The 23,287-nt window shown below is 45.3% G+C and overlaps 1 protein-coding gene across 2 annotated transcripts; it reads right to left on the bottom strand.

Moving 5' to 3' along the window:
- Tk2 (thymidine kinase 2) lies at positions 1 to 23,075 on the bottom strand. 2 transcript variants are annotated; one of them, XM_015488648.2, is made up of 10 exons: positions 22,883 to 23,075; positions 22,591 to 22,622; positions 17,864 to 17,938; positions 13,964 to 14,017; positions 11,684 to 11,773; positions 9,083 to 9,156; positions 5,594 to 5,682; positions 4,904 to 4,983; positions 2,807 to 2,887; positions 1 to 1,761 (listed from the first exon to the last, which is right to left on the bottom strand). In XM_015488648.2, the coding sequence occupies exons 1-10, from the start codon at positions 22,899 to 22,901 to the stop codon at positions 1,663 to 1,665; spliced, it is 693 nt and encodes a 230-aa protein (XP_015344134.1). In that variant the 5' UTR covers positions 22,902 to 23,075; the 3' UTR covers positions 1 to 1,662. The 2 variants fall into 2 exon arrangements, with proteins under 2 accessions (XP_015344134.1, XP_048648001.1); XM_048792044.1 differs by lacking the exon at positions 22,883 to 23,075 and adding an exon at positions 22,798 to 22,852.
- Positions 23,076 to 23,287: the final 212 nt, after the last annotated feature.

The raw sequence follows: 23,287 nt of genomic DNA, 5'->3' as shown, positions 1-23,287 counted from the left end.
TCAGGGTCTAAGTCAAGGATTTATTGGTTACCATGTAGCAAGAGAAAAATCACATTTCTTCCAAAAACAGGTGCTCAAATTGAGCTGAAGGGAAAACAGTGGACTACTCATTTACAAATTCCCAAAGACAGCCCCAACCTGTCAGGATCCCTGGTAGCTAAGGTTCCTGCCTTCCCTAGTTTCCTGGTTAATCACCAGCATTTAGACTACAGGAGCTGATGGACACTGCCCACCTTGGCTGCTGTCATTTATCCTGCTGATAAAACCCAAGAATTGGTCCAAACAGGAAGGGCCAGACACTGGTGTCCTTGACCCCTTGGCACTCTGTGCGTGGACCACCAGGAGCACCTGGCACCTGTTGAGAGGCGAACAGGCTTGCCCAGGTGTCCATCATGGGGGTGGGGCACAGGCCAACAGCTGCTGTGCTTCTCCTGAGCTCCCAAAAATCCTTCCCCTGTTTGCATTCAGTCTCCTCAATGCTCTCTGACCACCTCCCAGATGTCAGGGGCCTTTGTCCACTAACCCTGATTTTCCAGTCCAGACTGGCCCCAAAGGGAATGTTCTTCCTTTCTCTTGCTTCCCACTCAGTTCAGGAGGCAGCTGTGCCTTCAGTGCATGGCCATAGCTGGGCCAAGTTGTTTTCTGAACCAATGGAGATGGTTTCATACTCTTCTTAAGTCAAAAAGACTTAAGGCCAAAATGAGAAATTATATCCCATCTATGTATGATACATCAAAGTATATAAGTGCATTCTACTGTCATGTATAACTAATTTAAAAAAAAAAAAAAACAAGAAAGAAAAAAGACTTAAGGCCACTTCTCTCTCTCTCCCTGGACCACAAATGGTCAGTAATTCCCAGGGCAACAAGGACAAGAGGGAGTGACAGAGCCTTGAAGCCAGGGCTGGCCCCAGCTTGGAACAGGGCAAAGTGGCCAGGCCCCCAATGCTATTTCCCTAAATGGAACTGGCAGCGGTTCAGAGAGGAGACTGAGCACTGATCATGAGATGACACGTGATTCTTCTGTGGTCATGGAAGTCCAGATGACAAGGGGATTGAGGGGTCACAGCCTCATGCTGGGAAACCACCAAACACTGGGCTCAAGTAAAAAAATGCAGTGTTGTAAAGAACTGCTGATGGTCCTTGAGAACTACTCAAACAAGACGAGGTCAGCTCCACTCACTGCCAGCTCTCCCCACAAAGTCACAAGGGTCTGTGGCAAGGAAAGGCAGACTCTGGGGGACAGGTCTTAGGACAAAGCGGCCTAGGCTAAAAATCTGCATGGTGCCAACTCTAATGCACGTTGGCTGCGTGATCCTGGGAAGCCCCTTAACCTCTCAGCGTCATATTCCTTGGTTGGGATATAAGGCTGCTACCTCACTCTCCTGGTGGTCTGAATGTACAGAGCCCAGCAAGACACCCAGCACACAGCAAGTGCTGTCCTGAGGGCTTCATGGGAGATGTGAGGCGACAAAAACAAACCACTGGTCCAACTTCTCATTTACCCATGATGAACACACTGGCCAGGGAGAAAAGACCATTAGGAAAATAAATCTGGCCAGATAAAAGGCCCTCCTGAGAGTAGATTTTTCCAAACTGCTCCTAATGGCTAACTTGGTTACTGTAAGAATTTTTCCTGACGAGATCCTACAGACGTTTCCACCTATGGGCCATGCTTCCAAGTCTCTGGAGTTAATATCCGGGCCCGATTTTGTTCGAAGAGTTCTAGCATTTTCTCCATGTTGTGGTCAGCCTCAATCACCTGGAAATGAAATACAGAGGTCATGGGGCTGCACTGAGCTGGACACTGTCCTCCCTTACAGGAAGAAGGAGGTGGCAGAGCGAGGCAGGGAAAGGCAGAGAAGCCAAGGTCACAGGGAGAGGGAAAGGAAGATGAGGGTCGAACATTCCCAGCTCTGGGAAAGTCTGCCCTCTGAACTAGACTTTCACCTAAGAATCTACCACAGTTGTCTGTGCAGTGAGATCAAGAATAATTTTTTTTCTTCTCATCATTTTATAAATTCCAATTTTTTAAAAGGAGAAAAACATAAACTTCTTTAAAAATCCATCAAAATAATCTCTCTTTTGCCAGCAGCAAAGGAGATGCCTGCAAGAGCCATGAGTGCCTTCGTGGTCCAAGGCCATGCATGAAAGCTCATGATCCCTTGCTGTATGTGGAGCAGCCTTCGTAGTTGTTGGCCTGCCTGAAGACATTCGGGAACAGAAAATCAGAACACAGGGGACGAACCGTGAGAAACACTGAGGGGCAGACACATCAGTGTCAGTTAGAAATGGCACATGTCAGCAAGAGAAAAGAGGGTTACTATGAAAAGCCAACTCAGGAGCTCAGAAACGGTAGTAGTCTGGGTGCACAGACTCCTCAGGGCATCACTAGGTGACAGCCCAGAACAGCAACTGATGTTCCTTCTGATGACTTAAGTCACCAAGCAATGATAAACTGAAGCTCTATGTCATCTACTAAAGAAGGAAGGTCACAGCAGAGGGACCACCATCCCAAAAGGTCCAAACCTAGGACCTGGGGTGTTTCTTTGCAGCCAATGCTGGTAAGTGACATGTTACTGCAATCACCAGTTATAAGAGCACTGGGACAGACGGTTTCTCAGGTCTGTCACTTCACATTGAAAAATGCAGACTGAGAGAGAAAGCCTTTTCTAACCGTCCACCTTCCTCCTCCCAAATCCTTGAGCTTGAAGGACCCAGCCCTTCCCCGATCTACAAAGTGGCTGACATTCCCCGGGTCATTGCTTGTGGAAGAGCCTCCTGCCCTGTGAGGGAGACGGACTTACCAAAACAGGGGCGGCGGCAGGGAAAAGGCTTCCTGTGATAAGCCACTCCTCATAAAGCTGGTGAAGAGCACCCAGGTACTCCTGCCATGGAAACACACAGTGCAGGCTGTCAGGAGAAGCGCGGGGAGCAAAGGCCCCCCCACCAAGAGTCCCAGCAAGTGAAAGCTCAAGTCACAAGGCAGTGACTTGGACAAAGGAACACGGCAACAGTCAACCTGGCTCAGGGGGCAGCAATAAACGCAGCCATGTGCTGAGTGCACGGGCCTGAGCATCAGTCAGAGCATCAGCAGCCACCCTGCCCTGCCTCACCGGGTGAGAGTGTCCACAGCCATTCAGTGACAGGTGTCCCAGCCCTGAGCACCTCTGCATCCTCCTCTCTGGCTCGCCACCAAAAGCACTGTGACCCTCCGTTGCTGATTCCACCCCACCAGACCACTCGTCACAGAGGGATTCTCCAGACTATAAAGACCACCATCTTGGCAGAACGTCTGCTGAGATGCAACCCAAGGGGAAAGGGTACAGATGCTGACTGAAGCCACCCATGCCTCTACCCATGTGTTGCACTGTCGCTTCTCAGCCAGTGTGTGCTGGCCACCCCTGGGGACCTCCTCAAGTGCTATCCCAGAAGCTCTCAAGTAAGCCATCTACCACTGAGCTCTCCCTGGGTACCAGAAACCAGATTTGCCCCACAGACCTTGTCAAAAACTATTCAATCACATGGGTAATGTTTTGTAGGGACTCCTGATAGCATTTCTTGGGAACATCTGGGTCATCACACAGAGCTGCTATGCCCCGACGTAGCATGGCCCATCTGAGGCCTGCTCCAGTGCACTCTCGACCTCCAATCACTCCTGCCTCTAGGATCTCAAAGGAGCTGCCCAAAACCATGCACCAGCCTCAACACTGGAATGTTCCTTGCTGGTCCAGGGTAAACCCAGGCTGAGCAGGGCTTCAGGAGTTGGACAGCCCTTTTAGGGCACCCAGTCCAGTCATCCTGAATTCACAGCTCCCACTAAATGCTTGCCCAGCCTCTGTGTATCTGCAGGTGCAGCTGCTCACAAAAGGTGTTCAGTTCAATATTAACTGAGCAGCTACTAGGCGTCAGGACACATGCTGAGGACACAGAGGGAATAAGGGTTTTTTGAGGGTTGGGAAACAAAGGCATAAACAAATACTATCAGTATGTCCTCCTATGGGCTGTGGTTGCAGTAAGCCTATGGGCAGGGAGAATACGATGGGGGAAGTTCAGGGAAGGCTTGCTGAAGGACAGGACATCTGAGAAGAACTTGAAAGGCAAAGGAAAACATTCTGTAAAGGTACACTTGCCTAATCGTGGTGTGTATGTGTGTACCTGGCACACGTCCCTAGTCACAACCCGTTCCTTGTGGTCAGAGCATGGAAAGCAGAAGTGGAGGGAGACAACACCAGAGAGGCAAATGGGGCAGGGTGATATGAGATCTCATGTACTGTGCTCCAAAGCAGGGACTTCTAGACAGCAGTGACACCTTGGAGGAGCTCAGGCTAGGGAATCACATGAATAGGGTCCTGTTATTGGAAATATCACCCATGTAGCAGCCTGGAGGCTGATTTTAGAGGGAGATGTGGGGAGTGAAGACCCAGGGAAGGAGAATAGTCCAAACCTGTTATAATGGCCCAATTAGAGTTGCCACGGCCCGAGGCCAGACCCCAGAAGGGCAAAGCATCCCTGTACTAAGCGAGCACCACCAAGCACTGAGCACTATTTCCATCAGGCATTGTGTTAGGCACTGGATGCAGCAGGGAGCAAAAGGCTCGGTCCTGTCCTCCCCAAACTCATATTATAGTGAGGATCCAGAGAGCACAGAGCCAGGCAACCCTCAGCAGGCTGATGGGAAAGCCCTGGGCTTGCCACAGCAGGAAGGAGAGGGAGGTGTCAAGGACCAAATGAAGCAGCTCTGAATCTCCAAAAGCTCCAGCCACAGAGGAAGTCAGAGCTCACCCCCTCCCTAATCTGTTCCTGTTCCTGTTTATCTCTCAGCAGACAACTGCACAATGATATCACAGGAGGTGGGCCAGGGAGAGGGAGCCAGGCTGCCATGGAGGTCTCTGCTCTCTTACCAGCGGAATGACCTTCTCCTCTTGCCTGCACCTCTTCTTTAATCTCTCATAACAGGTCTCAGGAGTGGTCCGGAGATAAACTGAGGACAAAAAACATACATGGCTTTGATTGCTCTGCTCATGGCTTGGGAGCAAGACAAGGGGAGGGGGAAGGAAGCACACAGGTCAGGTGGAAAGGAACTATCACCTCCCTGAGCCAGACACAGACCAGAGCCAGCTCTCAGCTTTGCCACTGGCCAGCTGTGTAACCAAAGAGGCACCTTGACCCTCATTCCCCCAATTCTGTTCCCTTTCCCTGTCATCAGCCCCAAAGGGTTACTGTGAGCTGAATATAATTCTATCTACAAACAGAGCTTGGCACAGGACCTGGCACAAGGCAGGCCTCAGTAAATGTCCAGCTTCTGTCCCTCCCTCTCTTCACAACCCAGAAAATCCGTGAAATCACAATGGATCCAGGTCTGAAAGCAACTGACCCAGGGGAGGACAGCTTAAGGAACCAAGGGTCAGATTCTTCTCCATGAGCAACCAGAAGCCCCCAGATTCTGTCTGCTCTTTGAGAGGAAGAAGGCTAAATAAATATAGGGAGAAAAAAAAATCACCATTGGCCAGCGCCCCATCCCCCACCAAGCACATCCTCACTGGGCCCAGGGGAATGGACAGGCCAGAAGGCGGGGGGAGGGGCTGTCTTACCTATCAGATCAACGGACACATCAATGTTCCTCACGATCCAGTCAAACCATTCAGAGAGAATCACATAGTCCACTTCGGGCATCTTCCCACTGGAGCAAGAGTTGCATTGGTTTTATTCACCCATGAGAAAGTTTCTGGGCTGTGTGCCATTTCTCCCAAAACGATCTGGGGATGGCTTTTGTTGAAAGGGTGTCACCAAGAACAATGGAGTCCGCAAAATGCTGAACATGAAGTGATGCTGGGACCTGGGAGCTCCTGACCTCCCATCCCCAGGGAATGGTTTGTGGTATGAGGTAGAAAGACCCCAGGAATGAAAGACGGGAGAGTCATTTGAAATTTGAGCTCCAAACAGAGAAAGTCACTTTAAAACATGCCCCCTGACAACAGAGACAGCATTCAGGCTGGGAGGTGAATAAGCATGTCAATTTCACTCCTAGAAATTTATTTTGTGAAAATAATCATGGTGCTCACTGCCGCACTATTTAAAATAATGGACAACTAAATCTTGGTTTGTCTATATAAATAAACTGTGCAGTAACTGAAAAATGATGTTATAAAATAATATTTAATGATGTGAAAAATGCTCAGAATCTGATGTTCAATGAAAATAGCAGAATATAAAACTGCATATACAGTATGACCCAAGCAAATTTTCAAAAATATTCATCTACTGCACAGCAAAGAAAACAATCAAGAGCATGAAGAGAGAGTCTACAGAAAGGGAGAAGACCTCTGCCAGCTACTCATCTGCTAGGGAATTAATATCCAGAATATGTAAAGAACTCAAAAAGCTTAACACCAAAGAAACAAATAACCCAATTTATAAATAAGCAAAAGAACTAAATATACACTTCTCAAAAATACAAATGGCCAACAAATACATGAAAAAATGTTCAACATCTCTAGCCACCAGGGAAATGCGAATAAAAACTACACTGAGATTTCATCTCAGTCCAATCAGGATGATAATTATTAAGAATACAAATAAAAATAAACTCTGAGGAGGATGTGGGGGGGAAGTACACTCACTCATTGTTGGTAGGACTATAAATTAGTACAACCACTATGGAAAGCAGTATGGAGAGTCCTCAAAAAACTAGGAATGGAACTACCGTATGACCCAGCTATCCCACTCGTTGGTATTTATCCAAAAGATCTAAAATCAGCACACTATAGGGACAGTCATATCAATATTTACAGCAGCACAATTCATAACAGCCAGGCTATGGAACCAGCCCAGATGCCCATTAACAGGTAAATGCATAAAGAAAACGGGCAGAAATGCCCATCTGGCTGTAGTATATAAAACAGGGTATATAAAATACCCAATGGAGTTTTACTCAGCCATAAAGAAGAATGAAATTATGGCATTTGCTAGTAAATTGGATGGAACTGGAGAACATCATGCTAAATGAAATAAGCCAGATGCAGAAAGTTAAGGGTGGAATGTTTTCTCTCATGTGTAGAAGCTACACCAAAATAAGTAAAAATAAAGGGTAGAGGAAATCCCGTGAAAACAGAAGAAAGATGAGTGAAGTAGAGGAAGGGGATTGAGGGAGAGGAAGGAGGGATGGGGAAAAGGAAGAACAGTGGAACGAAATAACCAAACTCCCATTTACACACACCCCCACACAGAGAATTTCACCTTTATGTACATTATAATGCACTATTTTTAAAAAAACTATAAATAAATAGAAGAAGACTGGTAGAACAAAGGAAAGGGAACAGGAGGAGGGAGGAGAGGAGGGAAAGGGGAAATACAGGGGACTGAATTGGAACAAATTATATTCCATGCTTGTAAGACTATTTCAAAATGAACCAATATTATGTATAACTACATTAGTTTAAAAATTTTAAAACAATTGGAAAGAAAAATACCAAAAGGTTAACAGGGTTTTTCTCTGAACTGTGGAACTATGGGAGACTTCTATTGTTTTTCTTATATCTGTCTGCATTTTCCAAATTTTAACAATATATTCTCAAATCAGGAAGTAGGGGTGGGAGCATTATTACAAATTTTAAATAAATGTTAACCTAAAAGGAAAGAAAAGCAACAAAAAAGGGAAAGAAGAAAAAGCCAAGGAGTGGGAAAGAGACCTTGTCATCTGCTCCTGGCATTCCCACATTGTCCTCTGCCCAAGAGGACACAGACAGGGAAGGGACAGGAGTGGTAGCCACTGAAGGTCACAAGCCCAGCAGTAGTCAGGGGTTCCTGAAGGTCCAGGAGAAGAATTCCTACCCTCGCACCCCTCCACCAGTGGAGTGTAGACTTGCTAAGTGTGGGACCCACACAGCCCTGGGTGTGGCAAGGCTGGCCACGGGGAGAGTGGACACACCCAGGCAGTGAGGGGCACTTCTGACTGAAGGAGGATGAAGGTCCTGGCAGATCATGATAAGGGCTGGCCCTGCCCAGCCATGGACCACTCCAGTCCTGTGGGGTGATGACAGAGGAGGTTAAGAAGCTGGGAAAGGTTTAAGGGAGGTGCTCCGGGAGAGTAGGGCATAAGCAGCCCTGCCTTGGGGACCAAATGGCAGGGCCTGGCAGAGACTAGAGAAGAGCATTCTTCCCTTGTCCCTAAGATGACCTTCATGCCCTCTAAGGAGCAGAGCTGAGCTTGACAGAGCTGCAGGGGGGTGTGGTACCCAAGAGAAGAGCAAGGCCAGCCATGAGCAGACTTCAGTAAGGATACTAGAGCGGGTGAACATACAGGGAGTTGGCGCGAGAGGAAGAGTGACCACAAAGAAAGCCCAAATTCTATTCTTCCTCCCATTCATCCCTTTAGCTCTGGCCCAAAATATTTTTCACTCAAGAGAAAAGAACTCTGGCCTACGACTGCCTGACTCCAGGCCTAGGAATAAACCCAGAAAACTTTAAAACAAAGATAACAAAACCCCAACCACCAAAACCTGAGGCAACAAATGTGAAATGACGAAACCACAGGCCAGGTGCAGGAAACAGGAAATCCTGCACAGTGAGCCTTGGGTCCTGAAGACGGCTTTCAGGGCTGGCTTTCACTCTCATGACGCCCAAGGTCCAGAGAGGCCCCAAGGAAGCCAGAGGGCAGCACCCCTGGGGGAAAGGGCAGAGGCACAGAGACAGCAGACTCTCTGTAGACCACAGGGCTGCTGGCTGCTGCAGCATGATAGCTCATGCTGAACTTACTCCTCAGAGCATGATCCCAAAGGGAGGATGATGAGCACGAGAGACGAGTGCCCCAGGGACCATCCAGGCCAGCCAGTCCCCAGATGTCCAACTGAGCCCTGTCAAGGTAAGACGGCCACCCAGCAGACCACCCTCGCTGGCCTGGTAACAAAGGCAGGTAGCTGTGGCCACAGAGGGATGGGGTCATTTGTTAACAGCATTACTGTGGCAACATAACTGGCACCACCCAGCCGGCGCTCCACATCTGTCAACTAAATGAACAAGTTACAATCTCCTTTCAAAAAGTCAATGGTATAACAAAGTATCAATAATGCAAACTATGGTACCTTCGATAGAGGTTTTCCACAAAAATGTATCTTGCACTGTGAAGTGACCTCTCCATCAGTCGAACAGGCATCATCTAAAGGGAGAAAAAGGTGACTTGCTAACTCAGGCAAAGAGGAGGGGGTCAGAAGACCTTGAAAAACTTGTACCCAGCCCCAGTCACATCCCCCAACTTTGCTGAACATAAAAATCAAGAGGTCCGCCCACACACATCCCACCCCAAGCTGCCAGGACAGCCTGGAAAGGGGGACTGAGGGCTCAACAGCAGCAGCCTCTTTTGTTGTTGTTGTTGTTCTTTTTAGTTATACATGACAGTAGAGTGTATTTTGACATATCATATATACATAGAGCATAACTTCCCATTTGTGACTGTACATGATGTGCAGTTACACTGGTCGTGTATTCAGATATGAACATGGGAAAGTTATGTCCAATTCATTCTATTGTCCTTTCCATTCCCATGCCCCCAACCTTCCCCCCACTCCACCTGGTCTGATCCAGTGAACCTCCTCTCCGCCCTGTACCATCACCTATTATGGGTTAGTATCCGCATATCAGAGAGAACATTCAGCCTTTAGATTTGGGGGATTGTCTTATCTCACTTAGCATAATATTCTCCAGTTCCATCCATTTACTGACAAGTGCCATAATTTCATTTTTCTTTATGACTGAGTGATATTTCATTATGCATATATATCACATTTTCTTTATCCATTCATCTGCTGAAGGGCACCTCGGTTGGTTCCATGACTTAGCTATTGTGAATTGAAAGCAGCAGCCTCTTTTGATAGGAAACTCAACTAGAAGGTGGGGAGGTACTGGAAAAACTGCCACATGCCATCTCTCGAAGCATGATATAGTGACTAAGGACCTAAATAAGATGGATCTGGTTAAGCAAAGGACCTGTGTGAATGAGGTAGAGCCCCCAGGGGGCTGGAGTGGGGGCGGCATTCTGGAGCTCTGCCTGTGGAAACTGGGAAGGGCTGTGCCTGGCAGGGAAGGGAATGACCAGACATCACAGAGCACTCAACGCACAACCTTTCCCTTTGTCCACACCGTCCCTTCAGGAAGCAGGAGAGGCCCTTACCTTTGATGCCAAGTGGACAAACACTGTTTTCACTTGTCATGGCCCATGACACCCATGGGCCCTTGGCCAGCAAATCAAAGACACATTCAAAGCTGAAACTAGGGAATCACCTATGCCTTCTCCCTGCTTGTCTCTCTTTCCCTCCATCCTCTCTGAACTTGCAGCACTGCTGCCCATCTTCCCCTGGCTCCCCATTTAGTCACCTCTCTCTTTCTGCTCATTCTCCCTAGTCTGTCCAGTCTTTTCTGTCTCTGGACAGACTTAGCAGATTGCCACCTGTGTCTCATTACATTCTTATATTATTATATACAATTTGAGTTTGCAATTGAGTGCCTACTTGGGAAAAGTGGGATAAGCCAAGGGGAAAAGCACTGACTACATTTCCTCTGATTTGACAACTGGGAAGAAGCTCATAGTTGTCAAAAAGGTTCTGCTTATATCTTCCAATTTTAAGAAACAGATCAGTTAGACATGGTGGTGCATGCCTGTAATCCCACCAAACTTCAAGGTCAGCCTGGGCCTTATTAGTGAGATGCTGTCTTAAAATAAAACAAAAAGAGTCATGGACATAGCTCAATAATACAAAGCTTACCTAGTATGTACAAGACCCTGAGTTCAATCCCCAGTACCACACACACCAAAAAAATAAAAATAAAATAGAAGGTGCAGATCTCTGTCAATAGAAGAATGATAACTATACCTGACAGTACCCTGACCTGGATCAAACTGCCCAGCCCAGTCACTGTACTAACATAACTGGCTCTGGGGATATCTTGTCCCCTTCATGGAGAGCCTCTAACACTGATATCTCAGGTTGTGCTGATAGCTTTGACCCACAGGTGTCAATCAGGGTCTCCCAATCCACCCTATTTTCTAAGAGAATCTATCCCTAGTCAGGTCCCTGCTGATAGAGGGCCTTAAGCAACCTACTTGTTCTCTGCTCTTGCCCCAACACCTGACTAAAGTCCATTTGACCCATGCTAAAATAATCAGATCCTTTCCCTCAAGAATCTGAACTAAAAGCCAGACCCTACGAAGGTTAGATCAGTGCAACATAAAGCATGCATTCCAAACATATGGGTGGCTTGATAAAATACAGATTTCTGGGTTTCATCCTCAGAATTTCTGATTCAGCAGATCTGGGATGGGACCAGAAAAATGTGCATTTCTAACAAGTTCCCAGGTGATGGTGCTGCTGCCGGTCCAGGAACCACACTTTGAAAAGTGAATTAAATGCCGTTGAGTCCAGTAGTGGACCCACTAGATCATGCAAAGTGTGACCTCAGGATGGCACAGGGGCAGCCATCCTGAGGTCACAAGTTGGTGGGTGGAGGATCCTGATGGTTGGTCTTCAGAAAGCTACAGGGACAGAAAACCTTGCCCCAGGCAGAGAAAGCTATGCAGCACTGAAGATCCAGCTGGGCTTCCTTGTGAGAGTTCCTTTCTGGCAATCACATACCTCTAATTTGAAGAAAATTTTGTTTGACAAGGTTGGAACTGAGTGTGTGAAACATACCTGAGGACAAGTGTGCCGGTCCAACATGGTAAGCTGCACGTATGTCTGCAGTGTGAGACCCCATCGACAGGCATCTTGGTACATCAGACCCTGCAAAAAGCAGAATGCAACACATTACATCAAAGTGGCATCTATAGGACCCTGGTCTACCAGTCACTGAAAGTCATCTCAAAAATCTACATGGGGCCGGACAGGGGCCAAAAGGAATCCAGTTATGGTCACAGTCTGGAGAATAGGGTGGACAAAGACACTAAGGCAATTACAGAACAGCTAGTAATAGCTGGGCTGGGATGTTCCCTAGGGAACATGCATTCAGTCGCTCAATATATGTTCTTTGAGTCCCCTGTAGTCTGTTCTCCATCCAACAGCCAAAATGAGCCTATTCCCAACACCTCCCTACTCAAGAATCTTCCAGGGACTTCATGTTGCATTCAGAATGAAATCCAAACTCTCATCATGGCTCCTGGGGGCCTAGAGAATCACTGCTATCCTCTTTCAGCTCCTACCATTTTTCCTCTAGCCAGTCAGCTTCCACTGCATGAACTTCTTAGTGTTCTGCAAACATGACCATCTCAGGGACTTTGCACCTGCCATTCTTCCTTTGGAACACTCTTCCTCCAGGTGACTACCCCTTCCCTTATGTTTAGGTCTCTGCTCAAATGTCAGCCTTATCAGAAATGTGTTTCCCTGGCTTTGCCATCTGACAGAGAAGTTCACCCACCCCAAATCTCTCAGTGGCCTGCAGACACAAGACACGTCACACTTCATAGTCTGCTCACTAATAATCTTATTCTACTCATTTATTTATTTTTAAAACTTTTGTGATACAAACTCATGACACTCCAGTACTCTGAGCAGAAAACTGCAGACCCTCCTAACTGCAGATGAAAGAAAGTCTCAGAAAAGTCAGGAGCCAGACAACTGCAGCAACAGACACCTTTCTGCAACAGAGAGCCAATCAGAGTGATAAACCAACACTTCTCACAGCACTGATCTTGCTCATCTGTCCAGAATGGAAACTTGTGTACAACTATATAATCATGTTGTTATTTCTTATTATAATACTCTCACTGAAAATGCTATTTGTACCAAGGACACCCTGCCCTGAGACTATGATTCTGCCCTGTGATGTATCCCCTGTAATCTGCAACTCAAGCTGTCTTACTTTATAATCAAGCACTGGTCCTCCCTGACTTCTAGAGAATATGAATGTTTCTGAAGGTTCTTTGTTACACACAAAGATGACTGGCATTCCAGCTTCTCCCACATGCACACAGGTGAAATTCTTTTCCATCTCTGTGGGATTCTTTATTCAAAGACTCTGACAGCTTTTGCCTTATTTAAATAACATCTTTTCAGCTCTTTAGTTTTCTTCATGGCTCCTATCACCACCCACTACATTCTGTATTTGACTGTCTCCTACCTCCCCACTCTGAAATATTGGGCCAGGAGAACAGAGGCTTTGAAGTGGGGGGATGCAATAAATATTGGCTGTATGAATGAATGATCACGCACCTATTAAGGGCTAGGCAGTGTAACTATGTTCTAATAAATAACAGTGACAAAACAGACAGTGGCCCTGCCTGCAGTAGAACCCAGGGTCTAATGAACCAGACAAGGAAATGTCCTGCATTGCTAAAAAGGAAGGGAAAGAACAGGCTTCCAAGTCTAAGGTTCAAACCTACATAGTCAATATGCCACTGTGTGACCTTGGACAATCTATTTCAGCTTCAGTTTTCTCGGCTGAAAAATGAAACTCATTATCCCTGTCATGAAGTGGAAGCCCTCTCAGGTAGGACCCAAATTCTAGCTATCTCTTACAAGCAGGCAGAGTACAACCTTCTGAATAGGGAAGGAGGAAGGGGAACATGCACACCACAGACTCTGCTTTCTAGGTCCATCTGGGAGAGCAGACAGGTGGCTTCAGGGTGAGCCAGAGCACACCATTACCAGATGTTGCCAAACACAAACTCAAATCAGGGTTCACCAAGGAACCTGGTCACTTAGAAGCAGGTCCTGGAAGTGGGGTGGGGAGGGGTAGGTCCAAAGAGACTTGGCTTCTAACAGCCACTTCAGATAGGAAGTTCCTGGGCTCTGTGCACACCCACCCAGGCCTCAGAGATCTTTAAACTTAGAAAACCAACATGCCACCATTTTCTGCTTGTTCCTCCTGTTCTCCTCCAACTCGGCTAACAGCTGTAACAGGCTCAAGTGTCAGCATCACCACTCCCAGGCACTGAAGGGGAAGCTGGCAGTTTGTACGAGAAATAAGCCACTCACCAGGGGATTATGGCCACGGACATTTCTCCACTTGGACACGGGCTCCATTAACACCTGGAAAGAAAGAAAAGATCACATCAGAGCTGCTGTTCCCTAGTTCTGAGCTTTGTGAGAGCATGTAAGTCTGAAAGTAGAGTCAGCACTGTCAAGATTTGGGTGGCTGGGGGAAGACAAAACAGCTAAGCAACCTTCTCTCAGGCCACAACTCCATCTAGATGCCGCCTCCTGTAACTTCCAGACAGGATCTGAGAACAACCAAGATCAGCTGATATCTGAAGGGTGAGTGGTCCCCCTAATGTCAACCAAGCTCTTCATGCCACAGAAGAAACAAACAAGGTTATGGCCCTGGAGCCAGAGAGTTTGAGCTGGGACCTGACCGTCCACATACTAGTCATGTATATCAGTCAAGGTTCTCTAGAGAGACAGACCAATAGGATAAATATAAAATTACAACATGAGAGAAATTAATTAGGGAAATTGGCTCAGGTGATTATGGAGGCTGAGAACTCTGTCACACTACCCGTCGTCTCCAAGCTGGAGACCCAGGGATGCTGGTAGCGTGGCTCGGTCTAGGTCTGAAGCCCAGAACCAGAGAAGCCAATGGTGTAATTCACATTTTGAGGCTGAAGGCCCCAAATCCAGGGGCCTCTGGTCTAAGTCCTGAAGTCCCAAGGCTGGAGAACCTGGAGCTCTGATGTCCAAGATTAGGAGGAGGAGTGTCCCAGCTCTAGGAGAGGGAAAATTCTTTTCTCTTTTTTGTTCTATCTAGGTCTCTGGATAGCCAATGGCATGCTGCTGTCCACATTGAGGGTAGATCTTCCCCACTCAGTCCACCAACTCATACACCAATCTCCTCTGAAAATACCCTCCTAGACACATCCAGAAATAATGATCTATCAGTTCTCTAGGTACAGTTGTCTCCAGTATCCCCTCACCATCACGATTCATGAAGGATATGTTCCAAGACCCCCAGTGGATGGCCTGAAACTGCAGATAGTACCAAACCCTACACATACTACTTTTTTTCCTATGCACACATACCTAAAGTTTAATTTATAAACTAGGCACAGTAACTAATATTAAAATAGAACAATGATAAGAATATACTATAATAAAATTGCCAGCATATTACTCTTGCACCTTGGAATCATCATTAAGTAAAATAAGGGTAAATTAAACACAAGTAGTGTGATACAATTACAGCTTATCTGATAACTGAGATGGCTACTAAGTTAACAGGAGGGTAGTGTATACAATGTAGATACACCGAGAAAAAGGATGATTCACATGCTGATTGGGATGGAGTAGAATGGCATTAGATTTCAGTGAGTACTACCCACTACAACATGCCATTTAAATCTTATAAATTGTTCATTTTTAGAATTTTCCATTTAATATTTTCAGACTGGTTGACCCCAGGTAACTAAAACCACATATAAGGGATGGGGAGACTACTATATTCTTTAATCCGGTCAAGCTGACTGCTAAAACTAGCCATCATACCATGTAAATTTATAGGCCAACTGATCATATCATTTACAACTACAGAACTACTCAGGTAAAGATTTGATCAATTAGATAATATGATGAACATTTAATGTGTGCCTGGATACAGTAGTATACTCATCAGATAAATATTAACTGTCATTGACTGGTTCCAAGGTCTTCAATGAGAATACAAGTACTTCTAAAGTGCCATTGAAAGTTATACCCCAGGTAGATGTGGGGAGTTCCCAAGACCCTCTTTTCTCCCAGGTTTGATAATCCAGGAGACAAAGCATACAAAACCCACAGCTGATTTATTACCATGAAAAGATACAGAGCAAAATCAGCAAAGGGAAAAGGTACCTGGGGAGAAGTGAGGCATAAGGTTACAAGTGTCTTCACCCAGTGTAGTCACATAGGACTCACTTCATTCCCCCAGCAATGAGCTATCATAGCTCATTAAAAAATGTTGTCTACCAGGGAAGCTGACCTGAATCTAGGACTTCATGGCTTTCAGTGATGCTCAATCAAACAGGCAAACACCGCCTGACACATGTTGGTACATACCAAAATATCAAGTTTCCAAGAAGAAAACAGACGTTCAACATAAAAAATATTGCTTGCAGAGTTTAGGCACAGAGAGCCACTCCCATCAGTTAAGAATGGTAGAAATCCTCCCAAGACCTACATTCCTATATGCTAGCCAAGGGTCAACCTTGCAAGCAGGCCTAATGACAGCAGTCTTGGACCTGCTATAGCAACGCATCTCTGCCCAGCAGCACATAAGCACAAGCAAGACCAGGGCTGTATAATGTCTATTTATCAAACCACACAAGTTTTTAATAGAAGTCAAAACAGGAAAAGGAAGGAAGGAGAGAAAAGTACTACAATTGTATGAAAATTGTAAGATCTGGGGTACAGTTTGAACATCCTATTCTGAAAATCTAAAGTCCAAAATGCTCCAAAATCCAAAATTCTCTGTGCAACAACATGATGTCATGAGTGGGAGAGTCCACACTTGACCTCACATGACAGATTACAGAATACAGACACACTAAAGATATTGCAGAAAACTACCTTCTATGTGTATAAAATGTATATAAGATGAAAATGAATTTCGTGTTAACACTTGGGTCTCGTGCCCAAAATACTTCATTATACATATGCAAATATTCCAAATCTGAAAAAAAAAATCCCAAATCTGAAACACTTTTGATCACAAGCATTTCAGATAACAGACACTTAACCTATAACAAAAAGGGGCTATAAACAGAAATGATTATACCACTAAAATCTAGAATGAGGAGGAAGGACCAGGTTCTTTGTGTAGAGATGATTCTTAAACATCTATGAGGTTATTTTTAGACACTGGGCTTTCAATGAACTAGAAATTATATTACCTGGTTATACATACCAATCCTCCCCTGCTTGGACCCTGATATCCCACATCTCACATTGTAATATTCTAACCCTACACAATAGCCTGACTTTTCTTCTTTCACATATACACTCTTTTCCTTACCACATAGTGGGAGGTCTATACCTACTGGCACTGTCCAAAACATCAGCCATGAGCCAGGTGAGTCTATTACAACTTTGAAATCTGACTACAGATGCTCCTCAATTTACAATGGAGTTATGCTCCAATAAACCTACCTCAACTTGGAACTATCCCAAGTTGAAAATGCATTTACAACTAATCTACCAACTACATACTATGAGCATCATAGTAGTTTCTACTGAATGCATACTGCTTTTACACCACTGTAAAGTCAAAAATTTTAAGTTGAACCATCATAAGTTGGGAATTATTTGTAGTCCAAACTAAGAGATGCTACTAGTGGGGCTGAGGTTGTGGCTCAGTAGTAGAGTGCTTGCTGCGAAACTGTGAGGCACCAGGTTCAATCCTCAGCATCGCATAAAATAAATAAATAAATAAATAAAAATATTGTGTCCATCTACAACTAAAAATTTAAAGAGAGAGAGAGAAAGATGCTATTAGGTATAAAATGCATACTAGATTCCAAGGATTTAGTATGATAATAGAAGGCAAAATAGCTCATTGATGATTTTATACTGATTACACGTTGACATGATAATATTTGTAATATTTTTTCTTTAAATGTTCTCTTTTTGTTTGTTGGTTTGGTTGGTTTGTTCATTTCTGCAGTGCTGGGAATTAAACCCAGGGTCATACACATATCAGGCAAGCACTCTACATGGAACTAAATCCTCAGCTGCCCCCCCGCCTCCCGCCAGCCTTTTTTAAATGAGGCTATTAGAAATGTCAAATTAAGTACATGGCTTGCACTTGTGACTTGCATTATATTTCCACAGACAGGGTGGGCCACGCCCCCTATAAACCATCCCATCAAGGCTTTTCAAGCTCCTTAGAACCCCGTGTGGATGCCTTACCTCGATGTCTGTCGTGTTGGAGAAGAACTCCAGGCATGTGGTCTTCCCACTTGCAATATTGCCCTCCACACAGACCTGGCAAAGGACAAGGTGCGTTAGAGATGGAAACTGAGTGCCTAAAAGAACATTAGGGGATAATTTCTAAGGGAGATCTTAGGTGAAGAGCATTATTGGTTCAGTCCAGGATTTCGACAGGTAAACCAAAATCCCTCCTTAAGAAATCCCCAGAGTCCCACTGTTAGCACTAACAAACAAATGTCACCCCTGTATCCCCAATGGCAGGCTCAAGTGGTCCCTCTAGACCAGACCTTCCTTTCCAGCAATTCACACACAGCTTGTCTACCCAGTCAAGTCTGCCCTCACCTAGGACTGTTCAATTTTACGTGTAAGCATCCTACCTCCTCAACCAGAGTCTAATCAGTGGTTTTTAAGGTAGAGTAATACATGTTATGTTATCTAGAATCTTAATTCACTAAAAAAAAAAAAAAAAGCAGTTACTGACTATAAAGTATTAGGAAAGGGGAGAAGAAAAATGAACAAGGATGTTCGTCATAGGTCAAGCCTTAAGATAGATAACATACGCCATCATCACATTTAACCTGACCAGAACCTGAAAAACATGTCCTAACATTTTTCACGGAAGAAAAAACAATGAGGCTTATAAAAAGGAAGAAGGAACAGCTTGAACCTACACCCTGCTCACACTAACTTCACCTGGGGAGGGGGTGTCATGGCAAGAGTGGGAGGGGCCACAAACAGCCTTCTGGGATCTATTAGGGATTAAGTAATAGATGGAGAAGGAGTTGGAAGTGGTGGTTTTCAGTCCTGGTGATGTGTTAGAATCATCCAGAAGTCTTTTAAAAGCTCTACAAGGAAGCCACAATCCAGACCAATCACACCACAATCTTTGAGGACAGGACCAGGACTTCAGTAACTTTTTTGAGGGGGAGGGGGCAGTGCTGAGGATTTAAACCCAGGGCCTTGTGCATGTGAGGCAAGAACTCTACCAACTGAGCCATATCCCCAGCCCAGGACCTCAGTAACTTTTAAAGCTCCCAAGGTGGTTTTAAGTGCAGGCATGATTGAGCGTCACTGGTCTGCTCAGGCACCTGCTTCTAAAGCACCAACGGAGCTTGGCTTTTTGTTTGTTTGACAGGCTTGTTTTCCATTTGGTTTCTGCAGTGCTGTGGATCAAGCCTAGGACCTCAAGAATGCTAGGCAAGTGCTCTTCCACCGAGCTACACCCCTAGCCCTAAAGGGGATTGTCAAAAATGTGGTAGTATCCAGACTGTCTGAATCATACTTTGGGTTGGAACCCTCCAACTTATTGTCCTAGAATTCTGACAAGGCTCTGCTCAGTTATGCACTGCTAGTGATAGAGGCCCAAGTGGCTCTGGTTCCAGAAGATCATAATAAGCAATGTGTGGTTCCACATATGTTTAAAAAAGAAAGAAAGAAAGAAACAGGAAGGTACTATGTAAAAGAGTAATAAAAGGGAAAAAAAATATACACACACACACACACAAACCAATAAGAATGAAAATACATTGTGTGACCTACATGGAAAAAAAAAAGTAAACTGTTTCTAGGGGAAAAAACAAGAAAAAAATATTATAAACTGAAATTCTCAGACTATTAAGAGAAAGTCATATGCTTAACAATAGGGGTTAAGAGAGAGAGTAGGAATAGGAGAATAGGAGAGAGAGTCTGGGGGTGAAAGTGGGAAGTCTTCTCTTCATTCTTTAAATATTAAGTGACATTGAACTGGGTCCTTTAAAAAAAAAAAAAAGTCTTTATTGAATGATTTTTCCAGTACTCGAGATTGAGCCCAGCAGCACTCTGCCACTAAGCTACAACCCCAATTCTTCTTTTTTTTCCAGTCTCTTTTATTGGTTCTTTTTAGTTATATGAGACAAAATTCATTTTGACATAACTGTAAAAGCATGGAATATGTCTTATTCTAGCTAGAACCCCTTTCTTATGAATGTACATGATGGTGTGATTCACTATGGGTGTATTCATATAAGTACATAGGAAAATTATTTTGGATTTATTGCACTCTTTCCTTTTCCTATCCTTCCTCCCTTCCCTTTACTCCCCTTTGTCTAATATCTATTAGATACTAGATATTATCTATATCTAAATATCTATTCTTCTCCTCTCCCCGCTTATTGTAGGTTAGCTTCTACATATCAGTGAAAACATTCAACCTGCCTTATTTCATTTAGCATGATAAGTCTCCAGGTCCATCATTTACCTGCAAATCTCATAATCATTCTTCTTTATGACTGAGTAATACTCCATTGTGTATATATACCATAATTTCTTTGTAAGTCACCTGTTGAAGGGCATCTAGATTATTTCCATAGCTATTGTGCCACCACATCCAGTTATTTTTTTCAACAGTATGATTTTTCATGGCTTATATATTCCATCACATAAGATAAGTAACAATGTATTAAATCTTACTGTTGGACGTTAAATTCCTTCTAACTGTTCTATTATAAAAATTGTAGTGTTCAATGGTTTGATATTGTAATAATGCTATGTGATGGCTGTACTATCCACTCAACACCCTCCACACCCTGAACACCTCTCCTTACCCAGCGACACCAATCAATCAGTAATGTGCCTGGGCCCTGTTTTCCACTCATCTGCAGTCAATGCCCAACCCACTTACCCCTAGCTAAAGGCCTCTGCTCTTCCTTGTTGGAGTGACCTCCTTGCCAGCCTCTCTACCTCCAGCCTCACCCCAGACAGCACTCTACCCATAGTCCGCCACTGTCTCTCCCTGAGAGGCAAACCAAATCATGTTGCACATGGATGCTATGATTTGAATGCATCCCTCAAACTTCATGTATTGGAAACTTGATCCCCAATGCAACAGTATTGAGAGGTGAGACTTTAAGAGTTGATTAGGTCATGAGGACTGCCTTCTGGAATGGATTAATGACATCACTGAAAGAGTGGGTTATTTATCACAGGAATGGGTTCCTGATGGAAGATTGAATTGGACCCCCTTCCCCAATTTCTTTCTCTTCTCCACCATCCTCTCCACCATGGGATGACACACACATGGAGCAAGAAAGCCCTATCAGAGTTGGCTCCTCTATCTTGGACTTCCCCATCTTTAGAACCACAAGTCAAACAAAATTCTGTTCATTAGAAGGTACCCAGTCTGTGGTATTCTATCATAGCAGCATAAAACAGATTGAGACAGGGATAAAATCCTTCAGTGGCTGTAGATGTTAGGATCTATCCCTAGTCCCTCTGCATACCCTCAAGCCCTCCCCAGCCACTCTCTAGGAAATGGCCACAAGTCCAAACCCACAGGTTCTCTTCCTTTTGTCAGTGACATATGCTGTTCCTTCTTCTCCATCCAGAAGCATCAAGGTTTCTCAAGGATCGATCGTCAGCCCCCTGCCTGCTTCCTCATAGTCCCCAGACTCTCTGCTGCTCGAGATCCACCACTGTCCTGTTTACTACGTAGCCCCCTTTAGACTGAGCTCAGGCTCCCTAATGACATGAGTTGTTTGGTTCCTAGGGTCCTCATGCAGTGTCTCCCACAAAGGACCTCACAAGACTTGAATGGTTACAGGATACCACTTTCTATGGACTTGCTACTATGTATCTGGGGACATATCAGACACCTGAAAGCACCTAGAAGAGGATCATAGCTGAATAATTAACAATAATACATAAATTCTCATCCAACCCAACTCTGTATTCCCCTCCCTTTCTATGGTGGCCACTGCCATACCTCACCCCCTCCTATAATTTCACTAAACTTTCATAAATCTCAAGCATGTCAATCATCAGCCCCCTCTCTGCAATGTCACTCCTTTCCAGGCCCTCTCCATCATCCTAAGTACACCACGGGCCTGCCCACACTTTCCAGCCTCTGCAGACCCTGGCCAACATACTCATGCCACCACCAACCAAGCTACCTCTTCCCCAGCTACAGAAGCTACTGACTTCCAGCTTCCCTAAGAAACTGAGCCCATGGACTGATGGTGATTAAAACATTGTTCCTGACCCCAGTCAGCTGAAGAACCCAACATCCCTATAGATATGTTTAACTTCGGCCTCCTTTGACCTTCAGCCACACACGGCCCCAACCCCACCCCAGAACCAGGACCTCCCCAAGACATCTGAATGACTTTGAGTCCGTACCTATGGACCCTCATGGATTCTCTCAGATCCCCTCTCCACCCACCATTCTCAGCACTAGACAATTTGAAGGAAGCAATCAGCAGATCTTTCTCTCACATCTGGGCTGCCCAAGCCACAGTGAAACCAACCTTCCCCACACAGGCTGACCATTTTTCAATACTTTTACAATCAATCCTCAAGCTGCAGTCCAAATCTACCTAAAGAATATGAATACAGGGGCTGGGGCTCAGGGGTAGCACACTTGTCTGGCGTGAGACAGATACTGGGTTCCATTCTCAGCAATGCATATAAAAAAATAAAGGTCTATCAACAATGAAAAAAAAAAAGAATATGAATACACGTATGCTCCTATCTGTGTACACTCTAAGGAGGAACATACAAGAAACTGGTTACAGAGGTGGCCTCTGAGGGTTTCTGAGGCCCAGGGATGGAAACAGATGCTCTTATCCCTGGTGATTTTTCTATTATTTACTATGTACACATATTCCTCTATTCCCCTCCTCAAAAATAAATAAGAATTAACCTATGATAGTGCGCACAAAAGAGGAACTTACCACTGATTTTTTCTCTTTTTCATTTTCTCTATCTACAAAAGAAAGGAAAACAATTTTTAAATTGACTTACTTTTTAAACAACTCACTTTTCTGTGCACTCAAATGACCACAAACAGTAAATTTTATGCTTGCTCCCTGACCTAAAAATATTTTCTATTCTTGGGCCCTTCCCTGGGTGGGTGGAGGCAGGGCACCTGGCCTACCTACTTGCGACACCGCAGAGGCTGCCTGGGTCCTGTAAGCACATCTGAGCCCCAAGTATGACCAGGTTCTTTCACTTAGTATATTATACCTTCCGGTTTTCCACTCATTTTATATCTGGGGTCTTCACAGATCGGAGTCCGACAAATGACAACGCAGAGAGGCCTGTACTGGGCCTTTGGGGAGAGCTGGCACAGGGCTTGGGTTTGCGGCCGGAAGACTCGTTCCACCCACCCGCCCCACAGGTGGTGCTGAGTCGCCTCTCAACAGCCCAAGGCCAGCGACGCCACAGCTGGCCCTAGAGGTGGCGACCATTTCGGAAGGGGTGGGTCACCGCGAGGGTGGAGGGCGCGGGGATCTAACCCACTCACCACCGCGGGCGCCTCGTCCGCCCAGGGCCGGCTTAACGCAGCTCCCCGAGGCCAAAGGACCCCCTCCCCCGCCCCACGGAACACGCCGAGGGTCCCAGCCCCGGCCCGAAAGTTCAAGGCCGCCC

The sequence above is a fragment of the Marmota marmota genome, unplaced genomic scaffold (genome assembly GCF_001458135.2).
Source record: "Marmota marmota marmota unplaced genomic scaffold, marMar, whole genome shotgun sequence".
Taxonomy (NCBI): domain Eukaryota; kingdom Metazoa; phylum Chordata; class Mammalia; order Rodentia; family Sciuridae; genus Marmota; species Marmota marmota.
Note: the sequence above shows the minus strand (reverse complement) of the source record. Positions and strands in the feature narration are given on the sequence as shown.